Source organism: Halichoeres trimaculatus, unplaced genomic scaffold (genome assembly GCF_033239565.1).
Source record: "Halichoeres trimaculatus isolate MK-OKI-2021-1 unplaced genomic scaffold, fHalTri1.1 fHalTri1_scaffold_20, whole genome shotgun sequence".
Taxonomy (NCBI): Eukaryota; Metazoa; Chordata; class Actinopteri; order Labriformes; family Labridae; genus Halichoeres; species Halichoeres trimaculatus.
In genome coordinates this window covers 4,262,385-4,287,042 of record NW_027437198.1, presented here as the reverse complement: position 1 = coordinate 4,287,042, position 24,658 = coordinate 4,262,385, and the positions used below count along the sequence as shown (strand labels likewise).

Below are 24,658 nucleotides of genomic sequence, written 5' to 3'. Positions count from 1 at the left end.
TGTGAGTGGGTCAGAGTGCAGAAGGAGGGAGGGGTGGAGGAGATGATGATTTTCAGTCAGTGTTTTGTTTCTGCCTGTTTTGAGTTCCAATCCAATCCACTTTATTTATATAGCATATTTTAAAAACAATCAAGTTTGTCAAATAAATAAAAATAACACAAAGAAACCAATAAGAGCCATAAAAACAAAGGGGTTAAGACCATAAAAGACATAAAAGGACAGAGATCGCACAACTGTCATGGTGAATTAAAAGCCAAGGAATGAAATAAGCCTCAAGACGTGAGGTCACGGCGTGATTTTGCAAAAAAAAGTCTAATGGGAAATGCAGCTAGTAATACAGTTCAGCTCGAGTCACTGACAGGCCCCCTATAGCTGTTAAAAACGAAGCTAAAAGCCTGCAACATATCCAATATTGCACCGTCTGAAGACTGGCTTCTTTCCTATCGTTTCGGAAACAGATGGCTGATGTCACAGAAACTACGTCCATATCTTATACAGTCTATGGTCTGAACACTGGGCTAGTTTTAGCCCAACTTGCAGTAGTTGGGCTAAAACAGTTTCAAAAAGACAGAATGTGTTGTTTTATTTCTGCAGAAGAAAATCTGCAGGATCTTAAAAGAATCTGACATTTGATCTGCAGAGAGGAGACCAAACAAAGTCTGAAATGAATTCCACAAAACCAGATTTTTTTCAAAGGCGTTTTTGTTCCTTCAGTTACAAGAATCACTGCTGCATTTTGAGCAGGCTGTTGTACCTTTTTTGTAATGACGGCGTGTAAACACGAACAAGTGTGCACTGTCAGATCTCTTCATTATTATCGAGGTAGACAAACAAGGGAGTCCTGTTGCTCCATCACAGCAGCAGTTACACTTTGATTAATGTCAGCATGGAGCTTGTGATGGATGTGCTGAAGTGTGTGTGTGTGTGTGTGTGTGAGTTTGAAACACACTGTGGCACAGAGTTTGTTTGCTTCTGTGTTAGTTTCTAGCTGACTCCCCACGCTCTGGATCCCACGGGCTCATTTGCAGCTTGAAGACGTCTGGCATCCTCACTCAGCGCCACTTGTGGCTCACTTTGATTTAACTGCTGCGTGTCTCTTGACTCTCCCGCTGATTAGCAGCAAAACTGCTAATTAAATTCAGCAGCACAATGGGGAGTGCCACGTGGTGCCGTACTGCTACACAAGTCCTGGCACAGTAAAAATGAACGAGAAAAGCCTGGTGGACATATAACGTCGCCTCCATGGGATTATTATCCGCTTCCATTTTAGCTACAATAGATTGTTATTATCACAAGCGCTCACTGTGCAAAATATGTGATTATAATTCCACATCACAGCTTTCCATCCTTCCATCTGCTCAGCCTGGTGGAGACAGTCTTTGTTTCTGTTGCAAAGACTTGAGTGGTGACAGCATTTCAGACTAAAGACAATGAGACGGATGCTGCTGTGAGCCGGTGGAGAAGTTTGAGTGGTTTCTTGGTATCAGTTTTTAATTTGAAACACAATCAGATGGGAGTTAGGTTATAAGTTGTTGTATTTGAGTTTAAAAGACAACTTAAACAAAACACAATATAAACAAACATGAAAGAAAACTGAGAATACTTGAAATGCTGCTTGTGGTATAAACTGTTGTGTCTTGCCTGTTAGCATGTTTTTGGCTGTTTTTTTTAGCAGAAACTTACCCCATAGGAAGTACTTTCTGACTCCTTGATTTTGGATTTAAACCTTAAAAATGCTCTTTGCTCTTAATACTACAGAGTTTTTTTTTGGTACCTAAATTAATTTGTAATGGTCGTGTGTGAAAATCCCAGTAGATGGAGCGCAGAAGGCCTTGTGATGTCACTCCCTAGCCTCACCCCTTTTCGTCCGCTATCCACTATCTTTCCTCCTATCCATTGAAAGGCAAAAAAGCCCAAAAAATCTTAAAGAAATAAAAAGGTAATATATTTGCATTAAGGGCTAGTTGAACAGGTATAAATAGCTGGTGCACTTCATTGTCCTGAAACTAGCAATTTGTTTAGGGTTAAGCCCTGACGGTTCTGTGCTCCTTTAAGGTGGAGTCTGCAGGACTTTCCTAAAAAATACAATTTCAACTTTCAGAGGAGTAATCCTGCGCAATTGTCTTCCCTAGGCCTGTATTCATGTGGGTCAGTGTCTGTGTCTGCCTCAACCCCTTCCTAAGTCTGTTTGTTGATGTTTTGGTTGTTTCAGGACGTTTCTGGGCAGAGAGTAAGCCTGGTTACCTTAGCCAATCATAGTGCCCCCAGTGCACAAGTGACTTTGTGTATTGATGGTAGTGAGTAGAAGAAGCTAATCAGAGCAGATATGATAGTGGACATAGCACGGAGGAAGAAAAACAACCAAAGTGAAACAAAACAGCAAACAAATAAAGCTTTTTCCTAAATGAGGGTAACTTTTACTCGCTTTCGGGAACTTGGAGAACAACACAGGATAAGGAGCGATGCAAATTGGTTTAAGGCTAACCAGGTATGCGTCAAATATCCGTGATTAGCTTGTGCTAACATGCCGAGTCAGGTGCAGAACTAGAGCCTTATTTAGCAGTGTTTTAGTGTGAAAGTAACACGCTGAAAATTCTCTAAATAAAGCGTGAATGCAGACTGATATCACATTTTTTTGGCGGGAGTCTGTTTATTTGTGTTTTTGGTCAAGTAAAAATTGGCCCCGCCTGAGTGCAGAGGAAACCAGCAGAGGAGCAGGGAGGGGGTGTTTGGTGCGTGTGCTCTGGGCTTCTGCTGCACAAAAACACTGCTGTAGGGGTAATTTCTGCCCTAAACCTTGTGATAGGACCCAACTTGTTCCATCCCGGAGTGTAACTTTAAAGGAGCACAGACACATAGATATTACCTCTACGTGGAATATTAAAGCCGTTACTGGCTGTGTATGGTTTTGAATAGATGGCTGGAAGACATCTGCTTGAGACAAAGTTGATGCTGTCATCAAAAAAAATACTTCTGGTTGATGGAAACTTTTCAACAAAACAGAAAGCGGGAGCCAAAACTGCTGGAGGTCAATTTAGAATTTAAAAAACTGAAAAAGAAAACAGTATTTTTAGGTGGATCATTTTTTCTCCATGTTTTTTCATTGGAACACCTTTTTTTCAGTCCTGAAAACAGCTCTGTCCCTGAGGACCCTTGCAGAAAATCATGATGCATTGCTGACAAAAATAAACCTCAGTTGCCGTGCTCTTAATAGGGAAAGGAGGGGAAGTTTTGTTCTACTTTTAGTCACAGCAGCATTTAAGGAAACAAAAGTAAGAAAGTGTATAGAAAGTGCAAAAAGGTCCACAAGAAAATAGATGACGACAGCTCCGTCCACCACTCTCCAGCCCAGCCAGTCTCCACCTCCACAGGGTCCAGGACTGAGCCTCCCCAGCAGTCTGTTCAGTCTCTGTCTCCTGGATCCTGTCTGCTCACAGCAGGCAAAACTCCTCCAATGTGGCGCCGGCGTCCCATGTCAGCTCCATCAGCCACGTCCGTGAACAGCACAATGCCACTCTGCCCTCCAGCAGCCCCTCTGCCGCTGGGCTAGCTCGGCTAGCTCGTCCATCCCACTGGAGATAGATCCCCCGTTCCCAACAATGATGGATGGAAGGACAGGTCCACGTCGTCACCTCCCAGCTCACACCCGAGAACCAGCACGTCGTCCTCACCTCCTCCTCCTCCTCACCTTGAGGGAAATCATCAAGCCTTGACATGCTACAGACTGCTAACAGCTAATTTCACATGTAAACAATGCAGCCATGGTTACATGTAGGATCTCCAGACAAACACAGGAGAAAAGTAGTCAAAATATCGCTGAAGCCACAAAAAGTTTGGTGTCCATGACCAACAATGAACCAAACAAAGTAATGATCCACTCCAAATACAAAGATGACGAAAAAGAAACGAAATAATTACAAGAGACGGGCAAAGAAGAGGGAGCTACTGCAACAGGCAGCTACTTGGGCAGCACCAAGCAACAAGGATAACTGTGAGATAATTTGTCATCTCCTCTCTTAATTCCCTCTTTCCTTGAACATGTGTTTGTGATGGTCCCTGCTTCCAGAAGACATCTTTAGACCAGTTTACTCTGAATCAAGCTGGAGGACATCTTGGGATGTGCTTCCTGTGATAGGAAATGAAGAGGAAATGAAGGGAGGGATGCAAACAAGCTGCTGATATTATCAGTATCTATCAAAGTAATTAAAACCTCAGCAAACTTAAACGGCTAACAGCAGTGTTAATTTTTGAATAAACCCACGGATCATTTTCCCTTTCTGCAGAACAAAAATGAGAAATGACAAGCCCTGGGGGTGATGCAGACGTGACATTAGCATTACAAAACAAATTTTATGTAGGGTGAAGTTAAAATGTCAAAACTGAGTCATGCTCACCTCTGACCTGTGGACTAACTCCAGCTCCCACTAATCCCTGAAAGAGAGACAGACGGAGACAGATCAGTTCAGAATGACTCATTATGGGGGATTATGTAAAGCAGGAGGCGATTAAACACTCACTACTCTCAGTCATCTGGTCTAATAAACCTGGACTGTTAACCTGAATGCTTTGTGAATGGAGTCTGTGAATGTCACACACCTCAGGAGTAATATCATGTCAGGCTTTAACAAGAACAGAAGAAGTCTCTGGATCTGCGCTCTCATTCTTCTCACGAATGAAGTGAAGCTCCCCCGTCAGAAACCTGATCTCTGGTGGCGCGTAGCAGACCAGAAACCAGATACTCTCTAGAGGCATTCGAGGACCGGTGCACCTCGTCCTCCTACCTTCTTCCGTTAACTCTTTCTGTCACTTGCCCCCTCTGCTGCCAGAGTTCAGATGTCAACGAGTTGTTTCATTCAGACACTCAGGTTTCTGACTTGTTTCCTTCACCGGGCAAAAACAATAAACAAGAATTTGGATCTCCAGGGTCAGGATGTGCAACCGCCAGGAGTTTAGATTATTTAGAGTTCAGTAGGCCTGTCACGATAACAAATTTTGCTAGACGATAATTTTCCAAAACATTATTGCCGATAAATGATATTATTGTCAATATTATTTTGATTTTTTTTTTCATTTTTTCATTGATGTAATTATGATAAATGGGATAATAAAGTGAGTACACCATATCAAAAGCAAGAAACTTTAATTTCTCAAGAGTATTTAACTGTAATTAAAAGGTCAGGATCTTTTAAATAAAATAAATTAAACAAAAAATATAATAAATTTAACAAACAAGAAAGAGAAAAAAAAATACAATGAAAATGAAATGGACTCTCTTTTAGAAAAAAATACATGTCAATGAAAATAATTAATACTAATCAAAAACAATAAAACATGGACCCTGTCTCTAAAGAAAAATCAAAACTCAAAAAAAAACAAAACAATAAAAACTATAGCCTAAATAAAAGGGAGTTTATACAGTTCCTGAATTGTTTGTAACATGTACTTTTTCCCAGTCAATCCGTACTGTCTGTCAAACATTTTTAACATTTCTGGCTTTCAACCGTATTGAAGGGCTGCATTTCTTTGGCAATGTAGCTGTCTTTGAGCGCCCACCATTTGGTGCTTTTATTTCTATTTCCTTTGCAGACCAAAAGCCTCAGTAAGAGCGGATTGTCAAAGAACAAGGCTCCGCTGCACCTTCCCTTTTTCTTCTTCTTCGTCGCCACTATTTTCAAACAAATGCGACATGTCAGCTCATTGGTGTTCATGAGCTCACACTTTGTTCATTCTGATAAAAAAACAATATATTCCCACACTGGGACTGTGGCAGGCGGCTTAAGAACCGTATCTTTGGTGCCATCACTCATATTAGTGTGTGTTTCCTCCTTACCCCTCAGGACGCTCGCTTCAGCTCTCTCCGTGTGTACGCGAGAGCAGAGCAGCCCCGTCTTCACCCCAAAGATCGCATTTTTGACAGATGCTCACTCCGCTATAAATCCGCTATATCCACTTTAGAACCTATGCACCCCGATGTTAGGGAAGATGGACATAGTGAACCATCTTCTCATTCAGCCTCTTTGGTGGAAAGAGAGGAGGAAAACAAACATGCATGCAAGTGTCAGCTTATCGAGGCTGGCAAACTTACTGAGGACATTTTTATTTATGGTTCGGTTAATTGATTTATTGATTATCGTGACAGGCCTAGAGTTCAGTTTTTTTTAAATGAAACTGCTACTGTTAGCTTAACTGAGCAGAAAATTTTGACAAACCCTATAACTGCCAAAGAATCTCCAGAGAAAGAAAAAGCCTGTTTGAGCATACAGCGTTTCGTTCTCCTCAGAGAGCTACACCTCATCCAATCTTATCCTTTTTACAGCCGCCACAGCTTTACACACACATTAAAGACAAACACACACATACACACATGCTGCTTCTTGATGGTCCTGGCTCGTTCAAATGGCACCAGTCCCACTTTACATAATCCAAACATGTTTGCATGGTGTGTCAGGTGGCTCTCTGTGATGCCAGGATTATTTTGCCCACAGTCAAACACAGAGGAAGAACTGTGGGCCGCTTTGCATGCTACCAGCGAAATGTTGTTTTTAAAATCAGCTTAGAGGAGGACGTTCCTCTCATTTTTCTTTTTTTTATGTTTCACACACACTCTGTTCCCAGACTCTGGTAGTTTTCTGTTGAACTTTATCTTTCGTGTGTTATCTCTGCTCTGAGGTGGGGCTCAGGAACAAAGCCTGGAAATTCTTTTTTAGTTAATCCACCTACTACAATGCCATGACCCTTCCTTATACAAGTCATTAGAAAAGACCTGGCTTTCTGGTGTGTTTTAATGATTTATATCATAGAAAATGAGCAAATAACTTAACCCTTAGGGCTGCAGTTTTAAATGCTTTCCATTGTTGATTGTCTCCTCAATCAGTGACTTGTTTTTGCCAACAGTGTAAGAGGCAAGTGGCAAACCCGGGCCAGAAATATGCAGAAGTGCTAAAAATGTTAGTTCTTCAAGAGTCCACTTGAGGCTGGCTGCAGAAACATGGGAAACACAGGAAATCACACACACACACACACACACACACACACACACACACACACACACACACACACACACACACACACACACACACACACACACACACACACACACACACACACACACACACCAGGGTGTTGGCAGGGTCTTAAAAAGTATTAAAAGTTGATAAATCAATTGTGGGAAAATTAAGGCCCTTAAAAAGTATTAAAAAGTCTTTATTATGGTTTTCTGAGGTATTAAATTTCATTGGTATTCTAGCTTTGACTCCAAAAGTATCCATGAACATTTATTTTCCTTCTTGCAACCCCTGATTGTACTGTTGGTGGACACTAGAATCTGATGGAAAGCAAATCACACAGTTTCAGGCACATGAAATGAAATGAAATGGAATGAATGAAATGAAAAAATACTTTATATATCCCAAAGGGAAATTCAGGAATTTCCTAACAACATTTCCTAAATTTCTTAAATTTAAAAAATTGTGAAATAAGTTCTTGTTTTTTCAGCTAGTTGGCCGCATTTAGGTATGTAGACATGGTCAAGACGATCTGCTGCAGTTCAAAGCAAGGATCAGAATGGGGAAGAAAGGTGATTTAAGAGACTTTGAAAATGGCATGGTTGTTGGTGCTAGACGGGCTGGTCTGAGTATTTCTGAAACTGCTGATCTACTGGGATTTTAACCCACAACCATCTCTAGGGTTTACAGAGAATGGTCCCAAAAAGAGAAAATATCCAGTGAGCAGCAGTTCTGTGGGCCAAAATGCCTTGTTGATGCCAGAGGTCAGAGGAGAATGGACAGACTGGTTGGAGCTGATAGAAAGGCAACAGTAACTCAAATAACCACTGGTTACAACTGAGGTCTGAAGAAGAGCATCTCTGAACACACAACACGTCCAGCCTTGAGGCAGATGGGCTACAGCAGCAGAAGACCACACCAGGTGACCCTCCTGTCAGCTAAGAACAGGAAACTGAGGCTACAATTCACACAGCAACACCAAAACTGGACAATAGAAGATTGGAAAAACGTTGCCTGGTCTGATGAGTCTCGCTTGCTGTGATATTCGGAGAATTTGGCGTCAACAACATGAAAGCATGGATCCATCCTGCCTTGTATCAACGGTTCAGGCTGCTGCTGGTGGTGTAATGGTGTGGGGGATATTTTCTTGGCTCACTTTGGGCCCCTTAGTACCAACTGAGCATGGTTTAAAGTCCACAGCCTACCTGAGTATTGTTGCTGACCATGTCAATCCCTTTATGAGCACAGTGCACCGATCTTCTGATGGCTACTCCCAGCAGGATAACGCTCCATGTCATAAAGCTGGAATCATCTCAGACTGCTTTCTTCAACATGACAATGAGTTCCCTGTACTCAAATGTCCTCCACAGTCCCCAGATCTCAATCCAATAGAGCTCATTTGGGATGTGGTGGAACAGGAGATTCTCATCATGGATGTTCAGCCGAAAAATCTGCAGCAACTGTGTGATGCTATCATGTCAATGTGGACCAAACTCTCTGAGGAATGTTTCTGGTACCTTGTTGGATCTATGCCACCAAGGATTAAGGCAGTTCTGAAGGCAAAAGGGGTCCAACCCGGTACTAGCAAGGTCTACCTAATGAAGTGGCCAGTGAGTGTAATTTTATGTTGATAAGCTGAATATTACATCCAGTAAGCAATTCAATTCCAATGTGCCCCACAGAAATGAGGGTATCCTTCATATCAGGATAATAACACAAATAACAGCATTGTGGTCAAAGCGTAGCAGCAATGCTGCTAAAAACACAGAGGGACATACACTAAAGCAAAATGGGTAAAATTCTGTCTGAATTTGGTAAAAAAAAATGCTTCATGGGATTTATGTCCACAAGTTGCAACCCACTCGAGGGATTGTCATTTTTCTACAAGGGGAAAAGCAGTCAACAGTAGCATGACAACAACACATCTTCAGCTGCATTTTTATTTCATTACTACATTTGAAAATTAAGTTTGTCTTTTCTGTGAAAAAATGTTTAGAAAGTAAAATAAGTATCTAATGTTTAGAAGAGAAATATGAGTATTATTTCTTTTTTTCTCATTAAAAATCACTTTAGCCAGAAAATGAAACAAAAAATGTTCAGAAGTTACTTCAGTTGTGCAACAACAAAAGCATTTGTTGCTAGAACTTGTTAGCCCGAGGCTTAAACACTGCATATTTCCTTTCATGATGTAAAAGGCGAGGTAGGAGTGATTTAAATCTGCTCTCTAAGTAGTTTGAGCGTAGCACTTACTCATTTATGTATTGTGCTGTTTCCAACATAACTCAAATCATGATAGCTATTGAGGTTTACGTTCTGAAGCAATTTAACCTTTAAAGTTATTGACCCCGAGGCAAGATCTGTCACACGGTAAAGACTCTGCCACACAGACTCATGTACAAAAACACTGTCAAACACATAATTATGTGGAAACGTCATGCAAATACAGGACACCTATGGTATGTAAAATGGTCATTAAAGCCATCACCACTCATCGGGAGAGAAAGGGAAACTAGTCATTAGCAGGATGCTTTCAAAGTTTGTCGGTCTGACACATGAAGAGTTGAAATGTCTTTAGAGGCTGTTTTCTTAAAGAAGATGTCAGACTGAGCAGGTAATCCAACTGTGAGCTTTGATTGTATGTTACAGACAGAGTGCTCATGCTAAAAGTTCACAGGGTTTTACACAGGAAGGCAACAAAGACCAGGTAAACTTACAGCCAACCAGGTATAGAGGTGTTTGCTGCACTTTATTTACAGTCCATCAAACTTAAACATCACATCTCATTCAACCATTCACACCATGTTCATACACTGATGGCTGAGGCTTCTATGTAAAGTGCCTTTTGAAATCCCATTCACCATCCGCTGCTACAGCCACCAGGACAGTTCTGGGTTAAATATCTTCCAGAAGGACACTTCAGTACGTGGAGTGTGAGACCTGGGAACCCTCAGTCTTCCAATTTAGAGACAATAGCCTCTACTACAGAGCCACAGCTGCCACTTCATGGTGTAATAACTTTACTGAGATTGACTGAAAAAACTGTTTCCCGTGGCCTTGATTTTAGTATGAAAAGTGTTCTCTTTTCTTTTTTTAGTGCAACTATATTTGCGTGCCATCCTCTTTTAGCAGGATTTAGTGTAGACGAGGAAAATCTATAGAGCGCATAAGTAAGCAAAAGGCAGTCACCCCTGGCTCCCATTGGTGGTATCCAAACAATGATTGATTTGCATTCAAAAGCTTACGCAGTGTTGCTAACGCCAAGTAGCATTTGCGCATTAGAAGGGATATTTCTATTCGACAAGGATCTTAAAAGTCTCTTCTCTTTCTTAAGTTATTTTTTGGCTTTTTATGCCTTCGATTAGATAGCAAAGGAAAGTGGATAGAGAAGGAAACAGGGCAAGAGAGGGGAGTAAAGAGGCCACAGGCTGGATTTGAACCCAGGCCAATCGCACAAGGGCGAACCTTCTCCCCTTCTCTTGAAGATGAAGTAAAACGACTTGAATTTCAAAATTTTACAATTTACAGAATCTATTTTTTCTGCACCCTGGTGTTTTTTTTTTACAAAATTATGCTAAGTTGACTTTAAGCCGTGTTTCCACTGAGTGGTTTGGTTTGGCTCGTCTTGGCACGGCACGCATTTTATGGCGTTTCCACTGACTAATCCTTGAACGGATCACAGAATAACCAGACTAAAGTGATCCGATCCCAGAAGGTGGAGCTAGAACACTGCAGTCTCTTGATTGGTCGAAAGAATCGTCACTTCCTGTGCGACAGTGGCTGCTGTATTTCTCCTGGCGGCACACAGTCTTCTCTGAAGCAAAGTTTGATTATTCTTCGTAACAAAGAGCCACATGCCAATCACAAAAAAGACAAATTGCTGGAAGTCTTCTATCATTGCTCTTTGTTTACTGTGTCACATTTTTCTTCTTCGATGGATTTATTAGCGGGTTCACTGCATCGCGCTGCTATGGCATCATTATTCAACTGATATGGCTAACTATTGTTGTGTAAATTCTCCTGTTTCTGGTGAAGAATGAGATAGAGACTTCTGCCAGCCAGCAAGGTTTTATTTTCCTTTGCAAAGGAAAAGGAAAAGGTCAGTCAACATGCAAGCGGTCAAAGTGAAGAAAGACCTTGAACATTGTTCGAGCTAAACAATTATGCTTGAGAGAAACGCCCCCTAAGGTACTCTTCACGCCCCTATGCTGCAGGAATCCACATTGAGACAGAGGCCTAGAAGTTGGCAGAAGGTGTGATGACAAAAGGGCCTGGAGGCTTATTGAAGAATCAGGAGATGGGGTGTCTCAAAAAAGCTGGAGATGGAGCGTCTTAAGCAGTGAAAACAAAGACAATGAAATTACAAGTACACTATCGGCATCTGGCTTACACGCCACCTACCACAAGGGAGCTCGGTTGGAAACGCAAACAGGATCAGGCTTCACCGATCCAGCCCGCACCAAACCGTTCTGATCTCAAACTAGGCTGCTTGGTGGAAACAGGGTTTTTAAGTAAATTGCAATTATTATTCTTTTTTTTTTTTTTTTGAAGGAATAGAATAGAAGAATAGAATATTCTTTATTGATCCCCCTTGGGGGAATTTTATTTGGCACAGCAGCTCACGAAAAAACATATTGCAGTAATGCCATCATAATAAAAATAGAATATGATAACAAAATATTAAATTAGAAATTTGAAGAAATATAAAGAAATATAAAACATTAGAAAAATATTACTATTTACATATTTATATAGGAGCGAGATATATACAACGATTGGTTCTTGACAATGAAAATTTACAGTCAGTTCTGGAACGGTGAGCAAAAGACATGGAAGACCTTTACTTTACCATAAAAAAAACTAAGACCAGAAAAGTGTTTTTTTTGCAGTCATGAAATGAGCATGTGTTTCACTTTGCTCATGAGTACTATCATACTATTAACAGTGAAACTGAGACCCACACTCAACAGAAAAATGGGTACCTCTTAAGGCATGTAATAAACAGGACCTGTCAATGTTTTTTGCACATCATAAACTTAAGTTTAAGTTTCACTTTGCTTCTGATCTGAACAGTTACTTTTAAATTTGCTAACTCAGCTGTAAAAAGTCCAGCACAGAAAAAAAAGCCATGGCTGAACCCAATTTGCTGCTAACCACTGGCTACACTAGAATTCCCTAAAATTTGGGCTCATATCTCACGTCATCCACAGACAGCAACAAAGTTTCTGAGATAGGCGTTAGAAAAAGAAAGAATCAGGCAGGGCACACAGGTGTGTATAAAACATGTAGAGCTATAGTTGTCAGAGAACAGGTGAAAACTGAAAAGAAGAAGGGTTAGCAGATGAAAGTTGTGAACTAACACAATTATAAAGTGAACTCCTCTTGCTGAATCTTCAGGTGTTATAACCCCTCTGAACGCAGAGTGTTTGCAGACAGGGCTCCATCCCATTTACAGCCTGGGCGTACAGCAGCCGTCTGTACTGAGGCTTTATCTCTGTGTCATTTTGTTGGCTAATGGTGGAGGATTGCCTCTGCTCTTATTCACAGCGTGACACACTTTTGCCCTCACACTTCGCTCGATCGAGATCACCTGTTGCCCGGCAACGTGTTGCAAAGGCAATGACAACAATAAACAAATGAGCGTTATCAGCTGTAGAGAGACTGTTGATTCACGTAACATTTGTATACACTCAGTAAAAGCTGCAATTAAACTGGATCAGATTTTTATTGGTTGAGAAACAACGCGCAACTTTGTGTCTAATTTCTCTGGTGTTTGTTTCATTCTGTTGACTTTCTGTGACGTTTTGAAGATCAGGAAAGTCAATGATTTTTCAGTTTTTATCTTCTGCTTTATCAGCTCTCTGAAACACTCCTCTTCTTCTTTCTTTGCTTCCCTCCTTTTTTTTTTTTACCCATTTGTCTTCTAACTCTCTCACTGTTTGATCCACTCTGAGTCAAAAACTGAGTTTCCCTGGAAGGGCAGGTGTGGCTCTAAAAGGTGTAGCAGACAGATCAGGGAGGGGCTGTGTTTACATACTGATGAATCTCCGGGGTTTCGTCATGCAGCAGACTGGAAGTCCATTGAGCATCTGTCACAGAGTTATGCTGTAAATATGTCACAGGTCACTACTCTGATGACTTAAGAAAACAGTTCATTTCACCAAAGAAAAGCAGGTCCTTTGAAAGCTGATTTTGTAAAGTAAAGAAAATAATTTACTGTTCCTAAAAACGTTACACAAGAACGACAGCTGTCAATAGTCGTCACTAACATTACACATGAGGGACATGTCTCAGAGCACTGGGCTGCCAGTAGTGCTGAATTTGGTTGATGATAATTTGGTTGAGGGACTAAATGACAATGTGTGTTTGTTGTCATGTTTCAAACAAAGGCATTACATAACTGTTAATAAATAAATACCTTACCTCATCAGGTTGTATCTGGTAAAAAGTTGTCTTGAATAAAGAAAAATTGTTTTGAAACAAGACCTGATCTCCATTCATTTTCAAAACAGGTATACACCTTGTGAAAGGCAGTGTTGCCACAGTTACTTTGAAAAAGTAATCTGATTACTAGTTACTGATTACTCCTTAAAAAGTGACTTAGTTACTTTACTGACCACTTGATTTTAAAAGTAACTCAATCAGATTACAAGTTACTTTGTTAGTTACTTTCAGCAGCTGCCGGCAACACCTGCAGCTGCATAATTTGGCAAAAATTGAACAATGCAATTAAAATGAATGATAATATGAGCCCACATGTTTTGTTTTAAAGGAACATGTAGTCATTGGTAGTTGTAAAACATGTACTTTACAATTAAAAACAAAAATATTCATTTTACACATTTTGAATTTTAAAATACAACTAAGGGATGCTTTTACAGTACCATTTTTGGTGCACTGCGCAATTTTTTATTTAAATTATTTTCTTTTTAATTATTTTTTTTTTTTGGTCTAGTTTGGTTTTTATCAGTTTCATTTTCTTAAAGCTGTAGTCTATTAAACCTGTATTTGTAATACAACAAGCAAAAATAAATGTTGCTGGAGTGTGGGCTCACATAATCCTCAGTACCCTGCTCGGGGCACCCCAGTCTAAAAAGTCTGGGCACGCCCCTGCTCTGCTGTAGCCTACGTTATGTTGCTCTGCTCCTCAGCGGATGGATTTGTGATAAACAGAGGGTTCAGCTCTTGGAATAGAGGGAGTTACAATGAAAGACGGGACTCACCTTTCCCCAGGTAAAAATCAAACAACTTCTCAAGCGTTTATGGCCGCAGTGCACGAATCTCTCTCTGACTGATTCCTAAATGTTTGAGTCAAATATCTTAAACAAACTGCCAGTGTAGAGTGAACAACAAACCATAATATTATCATCTTTAGCAACATCTCTCCTCTCCCCCTCTGTTTACCTTTGTGTCGCTGGCTGCTATTACTTGTGAGTTGTCCTCATGCTGAAAACGTGATGAACACGCGACTCCCGTCAATCCCCGAGACACAAGAAAAAAGCATTTAGATTTTTTTACATGAAAAATGAAAAGAAAAGTAACGCACAGTGAGTTGAATAAGTAACTTTAATCTCATTACTGGTTTGGTAATAGTAACGCGTAATATTTCTCGTTACTGAAAAAGGTGGTAAAATCAGAGTAACGCGTTAGTAGCGCCTTGCCAGCATCAATGGTTGAAGGGCATATTTCAGGTTAATTTTTTTTTTTGAGTTAACACTTAACATGGTCTGATAAAGGCAGTCACTGATTTTGTATGATATTCAACAAAAAAGGCACAATTTTAGAGGAAGAAGTGGCTGTTTTAAGTATAGTTGTTTAAAACGCTCTTTTTCAGGATCCCGTCATTTGACTTAACAAAAGGGACTCACATTCTTTTACTCCACTTTGAGCTAATATGAATAACAGGTTGTTGGAAGTGAGGTTGGGCATTTCAGGTTGTGTTTATTGTGTTTTTTCCTCAGTATTATTTAATTTGACCATCCATTAAGATGAATCCGATGTGTTTGGATGGATGGATGCAGAAATATTAGCTTAACAGAACATTGAGTCCACTTTTTCAATCTGTGAGTTAGCTTTCATGCTCAGATTCGTTTTTGTGTAGCTGACAAGACAGGACTTTATTGCTGAATCGGTCCCAAAAATAATGCAGTCATCCCTGGTGCCCATTTCTCAACAGGAAGATTGACATGATAGAGTCTATTTTATAAAGTCTGTGGATGCAGTACATATCACCACTTTTTGGGGGAGACATTTTAGGGGAAGCTGAGCTTCCCTTGCAGTCTCAAAACAATCACCACTGCTCTCACAGTATCCTGATCAATCCACTGTTGTATCCTGCTCTCTCTGTAGTTGTAAACAATGTCATATAATTGGTTTCATTGGCAGAATAATGTCACACTGCTTGTTGATGATGCTAATTTGGCCATTTGCCATCACATTTGCTGCTCCAAAACTCTATAGAAATCACTGACTTTAACAAACTCAGAAATACTGAATTGATTAAGTTGTGTTTACTCACTGTGCCAACACTTCCTCTCCGTGTTGGTCTGGGTCTTGCATTTATTATAGACAAATTCAAATTTCCACTTGGTCTACGCGCTGGAAAAATCTATGTTTTCTCAAGGTTGCATCACCACTAACACCCCTGAGTCTAGTGCAGCTGTACATGTTGGCTACTGATGAGTATTTTTTATTTACTCTCTGCACATGGAAAATAAACACCCATGGGAAAAGACCAGTGTGAGAGAAAGTCTGAACAGTTTCCATCAGGGAAATTTGCATGAAATGGAGACAGATAGGAAGAGGAGATATGTGCTGAAAGATAATGTAGAAAAATAATTTCTGAACAGAATCCTGAATTCATGTACTCTGTTTAGCTGCTCTTGGTCTCACTGTTTTGCCACCACTCCCTCTGTTTTGCTTCTTGAAATAAATTGCGCCTCCTTCTGTGCTAAAATAAGTTATCAGCATGGTTTGCCCACACACATTTTGTTGCAAATACACACATTGTTCAGTCATGTCTCTCAGTTATCCGGGCGCTAAAGTAGTACTTGTTATGGGACTCTTAAACTCTAAATCCATAAACACACACGCAGAGGCGCCTTTGTGACCTGCTTTCATCTCCATCTAGGCCACAGACAGTGTGTTAAATCACACACAGGTCATCATGAAGGACACTTTATTTGGTTATGTGAATATTTAATGATTTTGTAATCAGTGCGCTTCAAAAAAGGTCATTTGGAAATTTAGTTTCAGTTTAATTGGGCAACATAATCCTGATTTTATTGCCTTTTTGGCCAACATCTGAAGACAGGCGCTGTAACACGTGGCGGCCTGCCATCAGAGCTTTTTTTGATTAGCGGAGCAGTAGGTGGTCCGGTTGTTCCAGTCCTGGCACATGTGTTTGTTTCCCTTTCATCCCAGCCAAGGAAATCCTTTGTAATATAATCTGTAGTCTGTGGCATCTGATGGATTCACAGTTCATTCATATAAAGCACAAACCGTGTAGTGTATACACAGAGCTTATTGTGGCTTTACTGTTGAAACTGTTGCATAATATCTTTAGATAACATCATTTTCCCTCCTCATCAAAGAGTGTGAGAGAAAATGGCCCTGTCATCAGACTTTCACTAACCTACTCCTGTTTTCTCTCTGTGTGCTTCAGGTGTCGTGCTGATGGAAATCTCAGAGGTCCACAGGAAAGTGCATCTGGAGCTGGAAGAAAATGTAAGTGCTCCATGTTATTCTGCTTACATACATGCTTTCTGAAAACAATTATGTAACCTAACTGCTGCCTTCGTTGCGTTGCATTACCCTCCAAACCTGTTGTTCAATGTGTTTCCTGACAACCACAAGCCAAGCCTCTACTCACCAAACACTGTTTAGCGGCATACGCAGTCAGCCTGCAGCTCTCTCTCCTCCTCCTCCTCCCACCCTTTATGGATAATCACCTCCTCCTCCTCCTCCTCCTCCTCACCTACATTAACTACAGTAAAATAAGAAACACACAAAGATTTTGTGCTTGGAGGGGAAACAACAGGTTTGGGCTGCAGAAGCACCTGCTGGTTTATTTGGTTGATGAGTCCAGGCGGCAGGTCTCAACATGCCCGATAAAAAAACACCAGCTGGAGCTGCTACAGGTGGAGCACTGGGAAAGTACAGAGTGATCAAGGAATACCAGCTTCAGATATTAGTTTCCATTTTGTTTCTCTAAAATGAAACCTAAATCACATGGAACATAAAGGGAGACAGAAAGTCATCAAGGGGAGATGATGCTTAATTTCACCTTTGCCTGTTGGCACTGTGGCAAAAAGTTAGTTTACGCTCCAGGCTGTTTGTGATGATGCTTACATTTTTTAAAATACAATTTGTATTGAATTTTTCTATTACAATAGATTTTTAGCAGAGCGTGTTTAAATCCTCAAACTGTTGCTTTTGTTATATTTTATTTTAATTTTAAATTTTTCTCTGGCAATAGCACAGGCAAGACCTTAAATCCTTCATCTGTTGTGGTTTTTATTTTTCTGTGGTTCTGGTTACTTTTATTTGGTGGTAGTTTTACTTTTATACATTTTACATTTTATTTTGTAAACCACATTGTAACCCTGTTTTTTTAAGTCCTTCATAAGTGTTTCATTTTTATTGAAACATGTCTTTAAAAATATGATATTTATCCCTTAAAGTGATACTCTGGGATGGAACAAGTTGGGTCCTATCACAAGGTTTAGGGCAGAAATTACCCCTACAGCAGTGTTTTTGTGCAGCAGAAGCCCAGAGCGCACACATCAAACACCCCCTCCCTGCTCCTCTGCTTGTTTCCTCTGCACTCGGGGGCCATATTTTACTTGACCAAAAACACAAATAAACGGACTCCCACCGAAAAAATCTGATATGGGTCTGCATTCACGCTTTATTTAGAGAATTTTCAGCGCGTTACTTTCACAAAAAACACAACTAGATAAGGCTCTAGTTCTCATCTTGTCTCTTCATCCTGGCAGACTACCTGCGTTTGTTTATATCTGGCACTCCGCGCGCGGACTGATACTCTAAGCGGCGAGCACCTCGTAGCCAGCTGTGGCTCTGCAGCGGAGGTAACGCCGTTTTACAACATGATGAGAACTAGAGCCTTATTTAGCTGTGTTTTTGTGTGAAAGTAACGCGCTGAAAATTCTCTAAATAAAGCGTGAATGCAGACCGATATCAGATTTTTTCGCTGGGAGTCCGTTTATTTGCATTTTTGGTCAAGTAAAATATGGCCCCGTCTGAGTGCAGAGGAAACCGACTGACGAGCAGGGAGGGGGTGTTAGGTGCGAGCGCCCTGGTCTTCTGCTGCACAAAAACACTGCTGTATGGGTAATTTTTGCCCTAAACCTTGTGATAGGACCCAACTTATTCCATCCCGGAGTATCACTTTAAAGTCCCTGTGAGGAGTTTCTAACTGATCTAAAAAAAAGTCTCCCTTCTAGATAAATGCCTGATTGTAATCCACACTTTAAAATGAGATAAACAGCACAAGTGTAGGTTATTCTTAAATGCTACTTCTTAGCTTCCTGGTCAGGTCGGACAGAACCAGATTGATTTATGTCACATCTAGGTCTCCACAACATTACCACGCTGGCTGACGAAGTTTAGTAGACAGAAGAGAGATCTGTGTTTTTCTCTGCAGAAAGTGATTTCTGTGATTAATTTTGTAGTGATGGTGGACACTGGAGCCTAACTGTCAGACAGAAAAAGAACAGAGGAGCAGAAAGAAAAGATAAACAGGAGAGAGATAGAGCACAAGCTAAAGGATAAAACACAAGCCAAACTGTTTGTGCTAATGTTCATTCCAACCCACAGTCAGCAGTTATTTTGCAGTGGTCTGTTCAAACTTGAGAGTCTATCAATAAAATGAAGAGTGAGGTTACGTTAGCTCTGATTGGTAGATGACTGGCAGGACATAACCAGGATTCACCAACGTTACACATTACAGACATGTCTTAAAGCAGTGGGCTGTGAGTAGAGCTATATATAGCTGACTACTAAACCACGGTACAAACTGACAAAGTTTGCTTGTGTTCAGGTTTCAAAACCTTAGCTCTGCCTAACTGTTGATAAATACCTTACCTCATCACGTTTTGTCTGGCAAAAAGTTGTCTTGAACAAAGAAAAGTTGTTTTTGAAACAAGATCTGATCTCCATTTATTTCCAAAACAAACACACACCTTGTTAAGAGTCACATCTTCACCACAGTGCGCATGAGACTCCAAGCCAAAAGGTGGCACTGCAGCCACTCATGTGAGTTTTTTTACAACCATCAACTTTTTTTCCTCTATCAATGTTACTATTATTTATTATGGGGTCTGGCAGGCTGCAGTCTTTACATCTTACTCTATAAAAAAATATTTCAATTGTTTCTCATTACTGCTTTGCCCTTTTTCTTTAATGAGTTAATATAGCACTTAAAGAAGTTTTCTAAACCCACTTATGGGTTTGATGATGGAGGATATGAGCTAGAAAATGTCATCAAAGCTTGAACATTGTCGTTAGATTTGTTACTTAAAGTAAGTTCTCTGTCTTGCGAGTGCAGTTTCTCCCTACGCTGCACAGTAGTTTAGTTGCTGGTTTGACTCCCTGTCAAGGAGACTAGTTTTGGTTGAGATGCCAATTCGTTTTCTAAGCACTGCTGGGATCCCCTTGAGCAAGGCACTAAATCCCTTACTGCTCAGTGCACTTATTGGGATGCAGCTCCCTTACCCAAACGTCTCATTAGGGCACTTCTGTAGGAAGCTGTTTTTGTTTTTATCCAGCCTGTGTGTGTGTGTGTGTGTGTGTGTGTGTGTGTGTGTGTGTGTGTGTGTGTGTGTGTAGAATGCTCAATGAAGGGATAAAAAAGATGAATTTCCCAAAGGAATAAATTAGGTTTTTCTTCTTTCAACCTTTCTGATTTTACATTTTACAGCTCTGTTTTTCAAAAAACACACCTGGGATTTTTTTTATTTTTTTATCTGATTTTTTTTTTTTTGCCAAGACAGTCTGGCTGCAGACCTCACCTCCCAAGCCCCTATCCTCAAAGCTGTCAAGTCTCCCGTTTGGCTGGGAAACTACCGCACTTTATAGAGCTGGGACAATTTGCTTTTCTCCTGATTCGATTCATCTACAATGTTTTGGGTGCTGATTCAAACCAAAAAATCCTAAAACTTGGATTCATTTTTTTTTTCTCACACCTATAGTATTTAACCCTTTGTTGCCGAGGAAGGGCGGCTCACTGCTAAATTTCAAATCCAAAACTTGCCTCTCCTGCAGAACTAAAACTCTGCCATCAGGCTGAAAATACAATGAGAAATTTCAAATAAAATCTCTTTCCAATCCCTGTTTAAAATCTCTGTTATAAATCAACGCTGGTCTGATGCTTATTTCCTGAGGAGCAGCAGTGTATATGAAAAAAAAAAAATCAGAAAGTCACTCCTTGTTTAGTGTTTTAGTCATATATGGATAATGCGTTGAATACTTTCTCTTTATTTACACACTTCACTTCTTGATTCAGTTAAAAACGGGAGATGAACTTTTCATTGTGAAAAGTAGAGGTGTCCCAGTCGGATATTGATATTGGATATTGGTTCGATATCAGCAAAAAACAAGTATCGAATTATATCAGAATGCATCTAAAATCTCCGATATAAGCAGTCCATTCCAGACTCCGCTCCTGCTGTTTTTATTTGATTTATTTAGGTTATTTTCTGGGTCTTCTAATTTATTCTTTATTTTATTCAATTACTAGTATTTTTTATGTTTAATGTTAAAAATTTTGTTACCCATTGGTAAATAATAAATGGGTCTGTTTTCCTCATACCTGCTGTTGCTGATTACTGTTATTTGTATGAATAATATCACTTAATCAAGCCTTTTTTAACATGACAGACATACTACAGAATAAGTAATAAAAGTGTGCATGTTTAATGCTGATATTGTATCGGATTAATATCGGTATCGGCCGATACTCAATGCTGCAGTATCGGTATGGTATCGGAAGTGAAAATGTAATATCAGGACATCCCTAGTGAAAAGTACTTTTTTTAAAAAGCTGCTGATGAGGCAAATAAGATCAAATAACAGGCAAATCTTTTTTTTATTATTTCGTTATTTATTTTAAGCTTGTCAATATCTACAAAAGCCCATTAATGTGGTGTTTTAAACTTTTTATCTACAGAATAGTCACCTTCAGTTTCCTCCGTCTGTAATGAAGTGTTTCGATTTCTGGTTCAAATGTGTAAATCACAACTTTTCCAGGGCTGACGGTGGAGGATGAGGTCTAAAGACAGACCTTTCTCCTTTTTTGTCCTATGAGTCTTTTGGACACAAAGTAAAAAATTATTTTATAATTATATTTTATAAAAAATGTTCCAAATTAGGGAAGATTATGTATTGAAAATCTTTTTTGTATGTTTTTTTGCTTTGTTTTTTTGCAGTTATTAAATTTGAAAACAGGGTAAATACTTATGTGAGACACTGTTTTTGATTTTTTTCACTACTTGATGTAAAATTTCTGTCCATCCACTGAAATAAAAACTTTTTTTAACACATACAGAAACTTTAATTTCAGGCAACATGACTCCTCTACCTGTGAAATGAATATTAACAGAGCTTGAAAATAACATCCAGTTGATCTTCGGGGTCTGAAAGTTTCGTAGCTCTCCTCTGGGCTTTGTTGCTAACAGCAGCAGTGAGTGGGAGGATTGTTAATGGACTTCTGTGTGTGAGTCACAGCATCAGTCCAGGTCAAGGGAAGAGCACCACAAAAAACTCCTGGACCGGTGAGGATGTATGCTTTGAGTTTGATGCGATGTGTGTGTTCATAGAGGGGTTTTCCAGGTACCGGGTCGCTCCTCTCTGTGAGGGGCTCCATCACAACAGCAGCAGCATCAGCATTAGCATCAGCAGCAGCAGCGGCGCTGATGGGAGCGCTCCGACACCCTCACACTAATGAGAGAGAGCTGCAGAGCAGAGAAACTGCGGGCATTCCCACGCTTTGTTTCTGACTCATTCATGAGCGCAGCCTCAGCTGTCGCCCACACACACACACACACACACACACACACACACACACACACACACACACATCTATACGCTCTAAATGATCACTCTCCATGTCTCTGAGACTTGCGTTATTTTTTTCTCTGTTTGACGCTGACAGCTGACTGACAAACTGTTGCTCTCCATCCTCCCAGCAAGTTTCTAATCACCAGTGTGTCTTCTCCCTCTCTCCTCTGTCTGTGGCCTCCTCCTCCTCCTCATCCTCTTCCTCCTCCTCTCCTGAAGTTTAAGAGGTTTCACAGAGAGATAATAGGCGAGCTGGAGAAGAAGACTGACATGGACGTCAAATACATGACAGTGAGTACTTTCTCTGGGCCTCTCATAAAAACATACAGCTGGAAAAACATTTTGTTTGGATTTGAGTCAATTTCACAGAGTTTTTAAAAAGTTTAACCACAAAAATAAAGTTTACTTCTAACAGCTTAAGGTTCTTCATGAACGCATCAACAGTTTGTCCTGTGACATGTGGATCCTTTTGCATCCTTCAAGTTTTTACATGTTTAGAAAGTTTGACCACTTGAAGAAAAGTCTGCATCTATTCATCTATACTCCATCGACCTCAACACGTTGCCCACTCCTCGTCCTCTCATTAGGAGACTTTACGAGGTGATCAGTGATCAGCTTGTTCTCCTGGGTGCTGCAGCGGGTATCCAAAACATAGAGGATATGTTAAAACAGTTATTTTTCGAACAAATGAGTATGAGTGATCAGTGATGCTTTGTGTGGGTCATTTGCTCAGATAATGCATGAAGTCATGAGAGAAAATGAGTTAATTTATGTTTTCATCCAGTTTGCATTTTAAAACCTGCTTTTTAACCAACCTCAATTAGAGACGCTGAATTTGCCATACCCAACCATTTCATTAACATCAAAACTCTGACATTTCAAATATGTATTGAGATTTTTTGAACTGTAAAACTTAGTATTCAATTTGAGATGTATGATTAGGGATGGGTACCTTTCAGATTTGAAATGGTACCTATGCCCGGTACCTGGAATAGGTATTGGTACTCAACGGTACCAATTTGGGGTTTTTTTTGTTTGTTTTTTCCAACTTTATTTATGGATTTTTCATTTTACAGATGGAACGTAAACACACCCTTATTACTCCCCAACCACCTAGTTACCCTCCCATCCCATACAAACACACTAACAAAGACAAGGAAGAAAGGAAAAACAAAACGAATCAAAACAAAACAAAGTATTCGTCCATTCATATATATATATGACAAGATGAAATAAATAAATGTATCACTTCTTTACAAGTACAAATATCTGTGAGACAAGCTTATATCTTACTTACTTGATATTCTCAGTCTATACATATGTATTATTATTATTATTATTTATTTATTTTTATTTATTTTTTTTCTTCTTTCTTTTGTTGGCTGTGTCTTTAACGTTATTCTTCTTCTACATTTTCAAAATAAACTTTCATTCATTCATTCCTCTGCAGTCAGACGGGGCCATATTTTACTTGACCAAAAACACAAATAAACGGACTCCCACCGAAAAAATCTGATATCGGTCTGCATTCACGCTTTATTTAGAGAATTTTCAGCGCATTACTTTCACACAAAAACACAACTAGATAAGGCTCTAGTTCTCATCGTGTCTCTTCGTCCTGGCAGACTACCTGCGTTTGTTTATATCTGGCACACCGTGTGCGCGGACTGATACACTAAGAGGCGAGCACCTCGTAGCCAGCTGTGGCTCTGCAGCGGAGGTAGCGCCATTTTACAACACGATGAGAACTAGAGCCTTATTTAGTGGTGTTTTTGTATGAAAGTAACGTGCTGAAAATTCTCTAAATAAAGCGTGAATGCAGACTGATATCAGATTTTTTCAGTCTGTTAATTTGTGTTTTTGGTCAAGTAAAATATGGCCCCGTCTGAGTGCAGAGGAAACCGGCAGAGGAGCAGGGAGGGGGTGTTTGGTGCGAGCGCTCTGGGCTTCTGCTGCACAAAAACACTGCTGTAGGGGTAATTTCTGCCCTAAACCTTGTGATAGGACCCAACTTGTTCCATCCCGAGTATCACTTTAAAGTCATTTTCTCTTTTACTGAAAGTAGTTTAGATAAGTCAGACATTCAGTTAAAAGTGTCTATGTTTATGTTTACTGTGATAGTTGGTTGTCATCATTTGTGTGTACCCATGGTCTGGGGAAGCTTTAAAACCAACAACAACAACCAAAAAATCAACTAAGAAAACTTTTATGAATCAAAGCTTCACAAATGTTCATATGATTTAAGCACAAATTTGTCCAAACACACTGTTAGTGAATGAGGACCGTTGTTCTGATCACAAGACAAACAATTTTCTTTCATCATTTTTTTTTCACTCTTCACAAGTAGTTCAAACTTCATTAAATATCTTTGAGTAAGTCTTTTTTGGGTTTCTCTGGTGAATGTGGCTCATATTCAGTCTAATTTGACAGTTTTTACTAAAAATCTGATGTAACACTTGCTTGGATTTCACATTTGCAGTGTGAATGGATGGAAAACTGTGATCTCTCTGTGATATTAGGGATGAATCTACATTTCAACTCCTGAACCAACCCTGTGAAGCAGTTTGCTGCTTTCATTT

The 24,658-nt window shown here is 39.9% G+C and overlaps 1 protein-coding gene across 1 annotated transcript in view; it reads left to right on the top strand.

The window, feature by feature from the left end:
* The window catches only part of baiap2l1b (BAR/IMD domain containing adaptor protein 2 like 1b), a 73,265-nt gene that overhangs the window by 4,865 nt on the left and 43,742 nt on the right, over nucleotides 1–24,658 (top strand). The window contains exons 4-5 of the mRNA XM_074695737.1: nucleotides 16,666–16,727; nucleotides 22,299–22,370. Of these exons, the coding sequence (XP_074551838.1) occupies nucleotides 16,666–16,727; nucleotides 22,299–22,370 (134 nt within the window). The remainder of the gene's footprint in view (nucleotides 1–16,665; nucleotides 16,728–22,298; nucleotides 22,371–24,658) is intronic.